Source organism: Oncorhynchus nerka, linkage group LG18 (genome assembly GCF_034236695.1).
Source record: "Oncorhynchus nerka isolate Pitt River linkage group LG18, Oner_Uvic_2.0, whole genome shotgun sequence".
Taxonomy (NCBI): domain Eukaryota; kingdom Metazoa; phylum Chordata; class Actinopteri; order Salmoniformes; family Salmonidae; genus Oncorhynchus; species Oncorhynchus nerka.
In genome coordinates this window covers 79,480,377-79,494,292 of record NC_088413.1, presented here as the reverse complement: position 1 = coordinate 79,494,292, position 13,916 = coordinate 79,480,377, and the positions used below count along the sequence as shown (strand labels likewise).

Sequence of the window (13,916 nt, the reverse complement as noted above, 5' to 3'; positions counted from 1 at the left end):
GCTACCCATTTCACATCGGTTACACCTTGCTCAAGAGCACATCGGCATGTGTTTCACCTAGTCGGCTCAGGGATTCAAACCAGCAACCTTTCGGTTACAAGCCCGACGCTCTTAACTGGATGTCTAAAGTAGTGCACTATATAGGGAATAGGGTGCCAGTAGAGCACTATATAGGGAATAGGGTGCCAGTAGAGCACTATATAGGGAATAGGGTGCCAGTAGAGCACTATATAGGGAATAGGGTGCCAGTAGAGCACTATATAGGGAATAGGGTGCCAGTAGAGCACTATATAGGGAATAGGGTGCCAGTAGAGCACTATATAGGGAATAGGGTGCCAGTAGAGCACTATATAGGGAATAGGGTTCCAGTAGAGCACTATATAGGGAATAGGGTTCCAGTAGAGCACTATATAGGGAATAGGGTGCCAGTAGAGCACTATATAGGGAATAGGGTGCCAGTAGAGCACTATATAGGGAATAGGGTGCCAGTAGAGCACTATATAGGGAATAGGGTGCCATTTCGGAATCACACTGCGTTTATATTATAACCTTTAGTTACCAAGGTTACACACTAAGAATCAAAGCTGTATGGATTCATTGTGCACTTTCTTATGTTCAATGCATCTCAGTGTGTGTCCAAAATGGCACCCTATAAGTCCTGGTCAAATGTTGTGAGGTATAAAAGGAGTAGGGTATCAGTTGACACATCCCTCAGCAATGATAGGAAGCAGAAATAAAACAACACATCAACCTTCCCATGCTAATCCAATGGGTCTTGACCTTGTGACTGTTTGTCCCAGCTTTGAATGACAGCCCAGTCCCATATGGTTGGATATTTTTAGGTTTGTTTTCAGAAGGGGAAATATCTTTTAAAACTAACTTTGAGAAGGGGTTGTTGGGCTTGCTTTGGACCACTGGTTAATTTGGAAATGCTTCACATCACAGAAGAAGGGGACGAAGTTAGTAAGTCGTTTTATATGTTTATACAAATGTTTGTTCAAAATGTGAAACTCTACCCTTCACCATTCCCATCCCACAACCCTCCGCGGGCTGGTTTAGAATGACTCGTAGAGGCGTTGAGCAGTTTTTGTGATGTGATGACATGGGCTGGGTGCTGAATAAACGCACTGAATAGGAAAAACAGCTGACTTCAAGTGCCTTGGAGACAATTTGTGATTATTTTTTTTAACTGGGCGAAAACAGTTTACTTCAGAGTAACTGGCTAACGTTACTTGATATACAAGCAATCGTTATGTTTCGGGCTTTTTGTCTAAATTACCAGGAAAAATAACAAGTGTGAAACTAACTAATCAAGTCCATAACCAGCTAAAATGTACACGCTGCAGATTGGAAGGGACTCTGGTAGTTTTGGGGGAACTCTGTACGAGTTTCTCACATTGCTTTGATGTCTCTCCTTTTTTGTTTTGAGTTATGCTTCCAAGAAAGAAAAGTCAAAACGAAGCGTCGACACCAGCCGAGGCACATGGAAGATCTGTGAAGAAGAAGACCTCACCACTCTTGAAAAGTACGTTGGTTAAGTAGCTAAATTAGCTAGATAGTTGGTTATCTAGCCAAATTTAAATTGTATTGGTCACATACACATATTTAGCAGATGTCATTGCGGGTGGGTATAATTTGTGGAACATTTCAACAGTGATCTGCTCCAAAAAACGTTCGTAAAGTACCAGGTTGCCAACAAACAACGCATACAAAAGTGTCATGATTAATTCACCTAACATGAGCTAAATAACGACCGAATAGACATCAATTCATCACGTAGTTAATTCTTAATGTTTGTCCATAGGCTACCAGAGTAAACATGGCGAGTGAGAAACGTAGTTCATTACCCGGTATCTTATTCTGCCGCTATACAATTTTCTATATGCGTTATTTGTTGGAAACCTTGTTATTGACCAAGTTTTTTGGGGAACTGATTCCTGTTGGAAAGTAACACACATTATACCCACCAGCGAAATACTGTGCTCTTATTCTCAGCAGTGCAGAAGTATTAAATATATAAATATTAAGAAATAAATATATAAATATTAGGATGAGCAATGTCGGAATGGCATAGACTAAAATACACTTACGTTATACATATGAAATGAGTAAAGCAGTATGTAAACATTATTCAAGTGACCAGTGATTACATGTCTATGTAGATAGTATAGGGCAGCAGCCTATAAGGTGCAGGGTTGAGTAGCCGGCTGCTGCTAGCAATGTCTCTTCATAAAAACACTTGATACAATTCACACGTTTTAGGTCATATGATGATACCCAAGCATAACATGTTTGGTAAACTGTATTCTACTATCTAATAGTTATTATGGCTGACTAGCATCTAGCTTGCTAGCGTTAGCCAAAGTTGAGATGTAGCTAGTTCTGGTCCGGACTGTTACATGTGTCTATTGAGCCTTCTCAAAGCTCTACGTTCATCTATCCATTGTGGAGTCTCCCCTTGTAGCTCTACATTCATCCATCCATTGTGGATTCTCCCCTGTAGCTCTACATCCATCCACCCATTGTGGATTCCCCCCTGTTGCTCTACATTCATCCATCCATTGTGGATTCTCCCCCGGTAGCTCTACATTCATCCATCCATTGTGGAGTCTCCCCCGGTAGCTCTACATCCATCCATCCATTGTGGAGTCTCCCCCTGTAGCTCTACATTCATCCATCCATTGTGGAGTCTCCCCCTGTAGCTCTACATTCATCCATCCATTGTGGAGTCCCCCCTGTAGCTCTACATTCATCCATCCATTGTGGATTCTCCCCCTGTAGCTCTACATCCATCCATCCATCCATTGTGGTTTCCCCCCTGTAGCTCTACATTCATCCATCCATTGTGGATTCCCCCTGTAGCTCTACATTCATCCATCCACCCATTGTGGATTCCCCCCTGTAGCTCTACATCCATTGTGGAGTCTCCCCTTGTAGCTCTACATTCATCCATCCATTGTGGATTCCCCCTGTAGCTCTACATCCATCCACCCATTGTGGATTCCCCCCTGTAGCTCTACATTCATCCATCCACCCATTGTGGATTCCCCCTGTAGCTCTACATTCATCCATCCATTGTGGATTCCCCCTGTAGCTCTACATTCATCCATCCATTGTGGAGTCCCCCTGTAGCTCTACATTCATCCATCCACCCATTGTGGAGTCCCCCTGTAGCTCTACATTCATCCATCCACCCATTGTGGATTCCCCCCTTGTAGCTCTACATCCATCCACCCATTGTGGATTCTCCCCCGGTAGCTCTACATTCATCCATCCATTGTGGAGTCTCCCCCTGTAGCTCTACATCCATCCATCCATTGTGGAGTCTCCCCCTGTAGCTCTACATCCATCCATCCATTGTGGAGTCTCCCCCTGTAGCTCTACATCCATCCATCCATTGTGGAGTCTCCCCTGTAGCTCTACATCCATCCATCCATTGTGGATTCTCCCCTGTAGCTCTACATTCATCCATCCATTGTGGATTCTCCCCCGGTAGCTCTACATTCATCCATCCATTGTGGAGTCTCCCCCTGTAGCTCTACATCCATCCATCCATTGTGGAGTCTCCCCCTGTAGCTCTACATCCATCCATCCATTGTGGAGTCTCCCCCTGTAGCTCTACATCCATCCATCCATTGTGGAGTCTCCCCTGTAGCTCTACATCCATCCATCCATTGTGGATTCTCCCCTGTAGCTCTACATTCATCCATCCATTGTGGATTCTCCCCCTGTAGCTCTACATTCATCCATCCATTGTGGATTCTCCCCCTGTAGCTCTACATCCATCCATCCATTGTGGAGTCTCCCCCTGTAGCTCTACATCCATCCATCCATTGTGGAGTCTCCCCCTGTAGCTCTACATCCATCCATCCATTGTGGAGTCCCCCCTGTAGCTCTACATTCATCCATCCATTGTGGAGTCCCCCCTGTAGCTCTACATTCATCCATCCATTGTGGATTCCCCCCTGTAGCTCTACATCCATCCATCCATTGTGGAGTCTCCCCTGTAGCTCTACATTCATCCATCCATTGTGGATTCTCCCTGTAGCTCTACATTCATCCATCCATTGTGGTTTCCCCCTGTAGCTCTACATTCATCCATCCATTGTGGATTCCCCCTGTAGCTCTACATTCATCCATCCACCCATTGTGGATTCCCCCCTGTAGCTCTACATCCATTGTGGAGTCTCCCCTTGTAGCTCTACATTCATCCATCCATTGTGGATTCCCCCTGTAGCTCTACATTCATCCATCCATTGTGGAGTCTCCCCTGTAGCTCTACATCCATCCATTGTGGAGTCCCCCCTGTAGCTCTACATCCATCCACCCATTGTGGATTCCCCCCTGTAGCTCTACATTCATCCATCCACCCATTGTGGATTCTCCCCCTGTAGCTCTACATTCATCCATCCATTGTGAATTCTCCCCCTGTAGCTCTACATTCATCCATCAATTGTGGATTCTCCCTGTAGCTCTACATTCATCCATCATTGTGGATTCTCCCCCTGTAGCTCTACATCCATCCATTGTGGATTCTCCCCCTGTAGCTCTACATTCATCCATCCATTGTGGATTCTCCCTGTAGCTCTACATTCATCCATCCATTGTGGATTCCCCCCTGTAGCTCTACATTCATCCATCCATTGTGGATTCTCACCCTGTTGCTCTACATTCATCCATCCATTGTGGAGTCCCCTCTGTAGCTCTACATTCATCCATCCATTGTGGAGTCCCCTCTGTAGCTCTACATTCATCCATCCATTGTGGAGTCCCCCCTGTAGCTCTACATTCATCCATCCATTGTGGAGTCTCCCCTGTAGCTCTACATCCATCCATCCATCCATTGTGGAGTCCCCCCTGTAGCTCTACATTCATCCATCCATTGTGGAGTCTCCCCTGTAGCTCTACATTCATCCATCCATTGTGGAGTCTCCCCTGTAGCTCTACATCCATCCATCCATTGTGGATTCTCCCCCTGTAGCTCTACATTCATCCATCCATTGTGGAGTCCCCCCTGTAGCTCTACATTCATCCATCCATTGTGGATTCTCCCCTGTAGCTCTACATTCATCCATCCATTGTGGATTCTCCCCTGTAGCTCTACATTCATCCATCCATTGTGGATTCTCCCCCTGTAGCTCTACATTCATCCATCCATTGTGGAGTCCCCCCCCCCCCGTAGCTCTACATTCATCCATCCATTGTGGATTCCCCGCTGTAGCTCTACATTCATCCATCCATTGTGGATTCCCCCCTGTAGCTCTACATCCATCCATTGTGGAGTCTCCCCCTGTAGCTCTACATTCATCCATCCATTGTGGAGTCTCCCCCTGTAGCTCTACATTCATCCATCCATTGTGGATTCCCCCCTGACTTTGTAATGTGACAGGCTTCAATTTACTTTCGTTACCCACCAATGTAAAGATGCTGCTGGATTGTTGACTAACCTTGTTGTTTCTCTATGTGCTAAATGTCCATAGCATACTCATGGACAACAGGTAGTTAGCTAGCCGTCTAAATGTCAAAATATGTTTTGTTGTGCTACATGCTAAGTTACCTGTAGAATAGATGTATTCTAAGTCAGTGTAGAGAACATGGACATATTTCTGGAAGGTTACAATTATGCAATATTTATTAAATCAATAATCAGATTTGGTGTATTGGTCAGTTATATTTTTTTATTTAACCAGGTAGGCCAGTTGAGAACAAGTTCTCATTTACTATTGCGACCTGGCCAAGATAAAGCGAAGCAGTTCAACACAAACAACAACAGAGTTACACATGGGATAAACAACACATACAGTCAATAATACAGTAGAGGAAAATCTACATACAGTGAGTGCAAATGGGGTAAGATAAGGGAGGTACGGTAATGGGCCATGGTGGCGAAGTAATTACAATATATTGTAGAATAGTCAGTCATCTTTTGGACGATAGTTAGTAGCATCCTTTTGTCTTGACCTACACCTATTGGTCCTGTTTCAGATCTCATGCCCTCGTTCATCCGACATGGACCCACTATCCCCAGACGCCCCGAGGTCCGTCTGCCGGAGCCTGGCTCAGCCTATCCCGTGGGGCCTGTGTTACGCTCTCCCCCTGTGCTGAGGTCACCCCACGAGGCGGCTCTGCGGGAACGCCACCGGATGTCAGCCCCGCCGTACCTACCTGGAAGCCTGGGGGATATAACCCACGAGTACGGAGGCTCCTCACAGTCCTTCCTCACAGACGTGAGCGCCATGGCTGAGAATGAGGATGCTGGGCTCTACTACCACCCCCTGACTCCGGAGCCTTACTCGGACAGCCAGCAGCAGCAGAGATTGCCTCAGCCACATCAGCACCCCAGAGCTCCTGACCACTTTCATGAGGACTATAGATACTATGAACAGAGTGAACATCAAAGCCTACCACCACGACAACACACTCCCCCGGCCCCCAACAGACCGGCAGCAGGTGAAACATAAACCAGTCTTATAATGTAATGTATAAGTACTATGGTGGGCCAACGTGGGCTCTTGGCCTATGCTTCCAACCATCCAATGTGTTTTTATTGTGTGGGAAGGCTTGCACACTTCAGGAGAAGGGACATATGCTCTGTTTGAATTTGAGCTCAGATTTCTGCCCGCGCTTTCCTGTCCATTTCAATACATTTACTCTCCCATTTCCTACCATTCATCAAGAGAGGTGGGTCACAAATCACCGTGTGTCAGAGAGGCAGTAGTATATCTACGGCCGTGTTAAAAAGGGATCAGCGGCAACGCTGTGTTTCAGTGTTTGTACAGTTGGTGTGTCAGAATGTCTCTTTTTAAATAGGAGTGGACATATTTCCTCTATAAATGGACGCTGTCCCCAGAGGACATGTTTCCTCTATAAATGGACGCTGTCCCCAGAGGACATGTTTCCTCTATAAATGGACGCTGTCCCCAGAGGACATGTTTCCTCTGTAAATGGACGCTGTCCCCAGAGGACATGCTTCCTCTGTAAATGGACGCTGTCCCCAGAGGACATGCTTCCTCTGTAAATGGACGCTGTCCCCAGAGGACATGCTTCCTCTGTAAATGGACGCTGTCCCCAGAGGACATGCTTCCTCTATAAATGGACGCTGTCCCCAGAGGACATGCTTCCTCTATAAATGGACGCTGTCCCCAGAGGACATGCTTCCTCTATAAATGGACGCTGTCCCCAGAGGACATGATTCCTCTATAAATGGACGCTGTCCCCAGAGAACATGCTTCCTCTATAAATGGACGCTGTCGCCAGAGGACATGATTCCTCCTCTGTAAATGGACGCTGTCCCCAGAGGACATGATTCCTCCTCTATAAATGGACGCTGTCCCCTACTCTTTCCTCATAGATGCATAGTGTATATAATAGCAAAGAATAGGCTAGAACAGACATGCAGACACCCTAGATGAGGCTGACAGCAGCACAGGGTCAGGTATGGGTCAGGCAATGAGAGTTGGCTATAGCCGTACCAGGGCCCGGCATCAGGGTTTACTACAGGACGGTACCGGGGCCCGGCAGCAGGGTTTTACTACAGGACGGTACCGGGGCCCGGCATCAGGGTTTACTACAGGATTGTACCGGGGCCCGGCATCAGGGTTTACTACAGGATTGTACCAGGGCCCGGCATCAGGGTTTTACTACGGGACGGTACCGGGCAGCAGGGTTTTACTACGGGACGGTACCGGGCAGCAGGGTTTTACTACAGGACGGTACCGGGCAGCAGGGTTTTACTACAGGACGGTACCGGGCAGCAGGGTTTTACTACAGGACGGTACCGGGCAGCAGGGTTTTACTACAGGACGGTACCGGGCAGCAGGGTTTTACTACTACAGGGCAGCGGGTTTTACCGGGCAGCAGGGTTTTACTACAGGACGGTACCGGGCAGCAGGGTTTTACTACAGGACGGTACCGGGCAGCAGGGTTTTACTACAGGACGGTACCGGGCAGCAGGGTTTTACTACAGGGGTTTTTACGGTACCGGGCAGCAGGGTGTTACTACAGGGGCGGTACCGGGCAGCAGGGTTTTACTACAGGACGGTACCGGGCAGCAGGGTTTTACTACAGGACGGTACCGGGCAGCAGGGTTTTACTACAGGACGGTACCGGGCAGCAGGGTTTTACTACAGGACGGTACCGGGCAGCAGGGTTTTACTACAGGACGGTACCGGGCAGCAGGGTTTTACTACAGGACGGTACCGGGCAGCAGGGTTTTACTACCGGACGGTACCGGGCAGCAGGGTTTTACTACCGGACGGTACCGGGCAGCAGGGTTTTACTACCGGACGGTACCGGGCAGCAGGGTTTTACTACCGGACGGTACCGGGCAGCAGGGTACTTGAAGGTTTAGTTTTTTTAAATGATTTTTTAAAATACATTTTACCCCCTTTTCTCCCCACGGTGCGCATCCCAACCCGGAAGCCAGCCGCACCAATGTGTCGGAGGAAACACCGTGCACCTGGCACGCCACAGGAGTCGCTGGCGTGCGATGAGACAAGGATATGCCTACCGGCCAAACCCTCCCTAACCCGGACGATGCTAGGCCAATTGTGCGTTGCCCCACGGACCTCCTGGTCGCGGCCGGCTGCGACAGAGCCTGGGCGTGAACCCAGAGTCTCTGGTGGCAAAGCTAGTGCTGCGATGCAGTGCCCTAGACCACTGTGCCACCCGGGATGCCAGGTTTAGGGTTTTTAAGGGTATGTCCCAAGTGGCACCCTATTTCCCCATAGGGCTCTTGTTAAAAGTAGTGCACTACATGGGGAATAGGGTGTCATTTGGGACCCAACCATTTGTTTGACCAGCCATCCTCTGAAGGTTTAAGGTATCTAACTCCTCCCCTCAGGTATCGGTCGAATGCAGTCCAAGTCTCTGGGGAACCTGTCCAGTCTGAGCTATGAGGACCTCTCCCTGACCCGTGGTTGGACGGTAGACTGGACCATCCGAGGCAGGAAGTACTACATCGATCACAACACCAACACCACCCACTGGTCCCACCCCCTGGAGAGAGAGGGTCTGCCCCCTGGCTGGGAGAAGGTGGAGTCGTCTGAGTTTGGACCCTACTACGTGGACCACGTCAACAAGAGGGCTCAGTATAGACACCCCTGTGCTCCTAGGTAAACTGTAGAGACAGAGATCCTGTGCTCCTAGGTAAACTGTGTAGACAGAGATCCTCCACCCCTGTGCTCCTAGGTAAACTGTAGAGACAGAGATCCTGTGCTCCTAGGTAAACTGTGTAGACAGAGATCCTCCACCCCTGTGCTTCTAGGTAAACTGTAGAGACAGCGATCCTGTGCTCCTAGGTAAACTGTAGAGACAGAGATCCTGTGCTCCTAGGTAAACTGTGTAGACAGAGATGCTCCACCCCTAGGACCATACCACAGGACTACCTGACATGATGACTCCTTGCTGTCCCCAGTCCACCTGGCCGTGCTGCTGCGCCGGTTTCAACTGTTCTGCCTTATTATTATACGACCATGCTGGTCATTTATGAACATTTGAACATCTTGGCCATGTTCTGTTATAATCTCCACCCGGCACAGCCAGAAGAGGACTGGCCACCCCTCATAGCCTGGTTCCTCTCTAGGTTTCTTCCTAGGTTTTGGCCTTTCTAGGGAGTTTTTCCGAGCCACCGTGCTTCTACACCTGCATTGCTTGCTGTTTGGGGTTTTAGGCTGGGTTTCTGTACAGCACTTTGAGATATCAGCTGATGTACGAAGGGCTTTATAAATACATTTGATTTGATCTGTGCTCCTAGGTAAACTGTAGAGACAGGGATCCTGTGCTCCTAGGTAAACTGTAGAGACAGAGATACTCCACCCCTGTGCTCCTAGGTAGCGTTTTAGAGAGACAGACACCTATCCTAGATCAGTACCGAAGGGAAACTCACACACATTTTGGTATTCAGTCTTTTTAAAAAGTGAGAATTTTGTTCAGTCAAATAACTTTATTCTGATATAGTAACTTGACTCCTAGCCTCTGCCAATACTACGCTGAACCAAAATATAAACGTAACATGTTGGTTTCATGAGATGAAATAAAAAATTCCAGAAATGTTCAACACGCACAAAAAACCCATAAAAAAACAAATTTGTTTACATCCCTGTTAGTGAGCATTTCTCATTTGCCAAGATAATCCATCCACCTGACAGGTGTGGCATATGAAGAAGCTGATTAAACAGTATGATCATTTACACAGGTGAACCTTGTGCTGGGGACAAAAGGCCACTCTAAAATGTGCTGTTTTGTCACACAACACCATGCCAAAGATGTCTCAAGTTTTGAGGGAGAGCGCAATTGGCATGCTGACTGCAGGAATGTCCACCAGAGCTGTTACGCACCATTAGAGAATTTTGCAGTACGTCCAACTGTCCTGACATCCGCAGAACACGTGTAACCATGCCAACCCAGGACCTCTACATCCGGCTTTTTCACCTGTGGTCTGAGACCAGCCACCTGGACAGCTAATTAAACTGGGTTTTGCACAACCAAAGAATTTCTGCACAAACTGTCAGAACCCGTCTCAGGGAAGCTCCTCTGTGTGCTCGTTGTCCTCACCAGGGTCTTGACCCGACTGTAGTTCTGCATTGTAACTGGGTTCAGTGAGAAAATGCTCACATTTGATGGCCATTGGCACCCTGGAGAAGTGTCCTCTTTATGGATGAATCCACGTTTCAACAGCACCGGGCAGATGGCGGACAGAGTGTATGGTGTTGTGTGGGTGAGCGGTTTGCTGATACCATTGTGAACAGAGTGCCCCATGGTGGGGTTATGGTATGTGGCAGGCATAAACTACAGACAACAAACTCCATTGCATTTTATCGATGGCAATTTGAATTCAAAGATTCCATGACGAGATCCTGAGGCCCATTGTCGTGCCATTCATCCTCCGCCATCACCTCATGTTTCACCATTTCTGGAAGCTGAAAATGTCCAAGTTCTTCCATGACCTGCATACTCACCAGACATGTCACCCACTGAGCATGTTTGGGATGCTCTGGATCAACGTGTACGACAGCGTGTTCCAGTTCCTGCAACTTCGCACAGCCATTGAAGAGGAGCGAGACAACATTCCACAGACCACAACCAACATCCTGATCAACTCTATGTGAAGGAGATGAGTCACGCTGCATTAGGCAAATGGTGGTCACACCAGATACTGACTGGTTTTCTGATCAACTCTCCTACTTTACCTTTAAAAAGGTTTAATCAGATGCATATCTGTATTCCCAGTCGTGTTTAATCCTTAGATTAGGGCCTAATGGATTTATTTCAATTGACTGATTTCCTTATTATATGAACTGTAACTCAGTAAAATATTTGAAAATGTTGCACGTTGTGTTTTTTTTCTCCCAGATTTTTCTTCATTGTAACTGTAGAGACAGAGATGCTCCAACCCCTCCTTCTATTCCAGTGTTCTTCACTATGACCAGCCCACTCCGGTTGTACACTGACACAGTCAGTGAATTTGTAATCCCTTTTTTTAAAACAAAAAAGGGAATCCATTTAAAAATATATAATTCTATTATTTGTACTTTTCCATTTCCAGCGTTCTCCAATATGACCAGCCCCCTCCCGTTGTATACCGGCCTCGCCCAGCCGAGCGGAACCATCCGGTTCTGGTACCAGCCAACCCGTACCACACGGCAGAGATCCCTGACTGGCTACAGGTGTATGCCCGCGCCCCACTCAAGTGAGTCGACCGTACCTGGCATTTCTCACAAATACTGGCTCATAACTTCAGAGGTTTGATTGAGTTTAAAAAATAAAATATATATATATTTTTTTAAATGAACTGTATTGGAGACACTTTGTGGTTTTGGAGACGGTGTTGCTTTTCTAGCTAATTAACGGCATAATAAGTGAATTGTTTCACCTCAGCCAAGATGCTTAGGTGTAACCTGCTAAAATAGACAGATCTAAAGCTTTGTCGTGTCTCCAGTTTTTGTTTTTATATTTTAACATTGTGACATGCAGCCATGTTTTGTTGTCAAAAAAAAAAAAAATCTGTCTTCCCTTTCTCCTCCAGGTATGACCACATCCTGAAGTGGGAGCTGTTCCAGCTGGTGGATCTGGACACGTACCAGGGCATGTTGAAGCTGCTCTTCATGAAGGAACTGGAGCGCATCGTCAAGTCCTACGAGGCCTACCGTCAGGCCCTGCTGTCTGAGGTGGACCAAAGGAAACCGAGGTAACAGTGGTACACTCAAGGGCCCAGGAGCACTCGGGGCCCAGGAGCACTCGGGGCCCAGGAGCACTCGGGGCCCAGGAGCAGCGGGACAAGAACAGGGAAGTAGGCCCTCTTCACTAGGAAGCAAACAAGACAAAATGGTGGTGGTGGTGGGGGGGTGGCTACAGTGTGCACTAATGAATATGACCCTGAACTGACTGGACAGAGGAATGGAGCCTGTGGATAGCTGGACCTGGGACTTCAACCGTTCTCTTTCTACATTGTTCCTATGAAGTTCTCCCCCTGAAGCTGCTACAGTACAGAGCTCCACCCGTCTGAGGTTACTACAACAAGGAAGTCCGCCCCTTTAGAGGTTTCCGCCCTGCCCCAGTAGGTCAGGGTTCATCTCTTGTTATGATTGACCTCCTTATTGCCGTCTCCTCCTCACCCAAACGTATGTCGTCGTCTCCCCGTTTTTATATCAGCCACATGTCCAGATGCTGCTCACATCATGTGGTTACGCAGGTCCCCCTCCCTTCGTGATGATTCGTCTCCCCGTTTTTACATCAGCCACATGTCCAGATGCTGCTCACATCGTGTGGTTACGCAGGTCCCCCTCCCTTCGTGATGATTCGGGACCAATGACTATGTGAACGATCCAATGAAGAAAGAAAATGTTTCTCCAGCTGGAGAGAGAGATGTTTACACTAAAGTTACTTACAGAAAAATGTCATCTGAGAACTGGGGTCGTGTTCATTAGGCAACAAATGGAAGAACAGACTGCAACATGGGGAGGGACGTTTTTCCAAAAGGTTTTGCTACAGTGTGCCCCACTGAACACATCCCTGGGTTGTTGTATGGAATCTGTTCTTTTTTTTTAATAAAGACTGAAGAAGATCGCAGGGTCTTAAAGACCTGTTTTATTGTTTGAATGTCCATAAGTGACTATAAGATTTACAGACTTTTCCCTCACAGGAACAGCACCTGTTTATATTGCGCCTTGTAAAATGATTGCTACGATGTCACTTTTTTTTTTTTCTTAAGTTGGGGGAGAGAAGGACTGGCAGCTTTACCTTTTTTTAAATAAATGTATGTTTCAGGATAAAAACATTTATGGAGCAGAATTGATCATTGTATGTTTCAGGATAAAAACATTTATGGCGCAGAATTGATCATTGTATGTTTCAGGATAAAAACATTTATGGAGCAGAATTGATCATTGTATGTTTCAGGATAAAAACATTTATGGAGCAGAATTGATCATTGTATGTTTCAGGATAAAAACATTTATGGAGCAGAATTGATCATTGTATGTTTCAGGATAAAAACATTTATGGAGCAGAATTGATCATTGTATGTTTCAGGATAAAAACATTTATGGAGCAGAATTGATCATTGTATGTTTCAGGATAAAAACATTTATGGCGCAGAATTGATCATTGTATGTAATTGTATTTCTTTGTAAGCATTTGTAGCCCCAATAAAAATGTGATCCATTGTTGTTTTTTTTTTCAACTTCATTATTATTTTTTTAATAAGACAATCCTCTAAAATGTGTACTTCCTGTGTACTTCCTGTACATTTTTGATGTGTACTTCCTGTACATTTTTTGATGTGTACTTCCTGTACATTTTTTGATGTGTACTTCCTGTACATTTTTTGATGTGTACTTCCTGTACATTTTTGATGTGTACTTCCTGTACATTTTTTGATGTGTACTTCCTGTACATTTTTTGATGTGTACTTCCTG

The 13,916-nt window shown here is 46.6% G+C and overlaps 1 protein-coding gene across 2 annotated transcripts; it reads left to right on the top strand.

The window, feature by feature from the left end:
- The first annotated feature begins 724 nt into the window (after positions 1–724).
- sav1 (salvador family WW domain containing protein 1) lies at positions 725–13,638 on the top strand. Of its 2 annotated transcripts, none has more exons than XM_029688597.2 (6): positions 725–959; positions 1,430–1,525; positions 5,986–6,450; positions 8,843–9,113; positions 11,546–11,689; positions 12,026–13,638. In XM_029688597.2, exons 2-6 carry the CDS (start codon positions 1,432–1,434, stop codon positions 12,189–12,191), a joined length of 1,140 nt encoding a protein of 379 aa, XP_029544457.1. In that variant the 5' UTR covers positions 725–959; positions 1,430–1,431; the 3' UTR covers positions 12,192–13,638. The 2 variants fall into 2 exon arrangements, with proteins under 2 accessions (XP_029544457.1, XP_029544456.1); XM_029688596.2 differs by having other exon boundaries at positions 725–963.
- Positions 13,639–13,916: the final 278 nt, after the last annotated feature.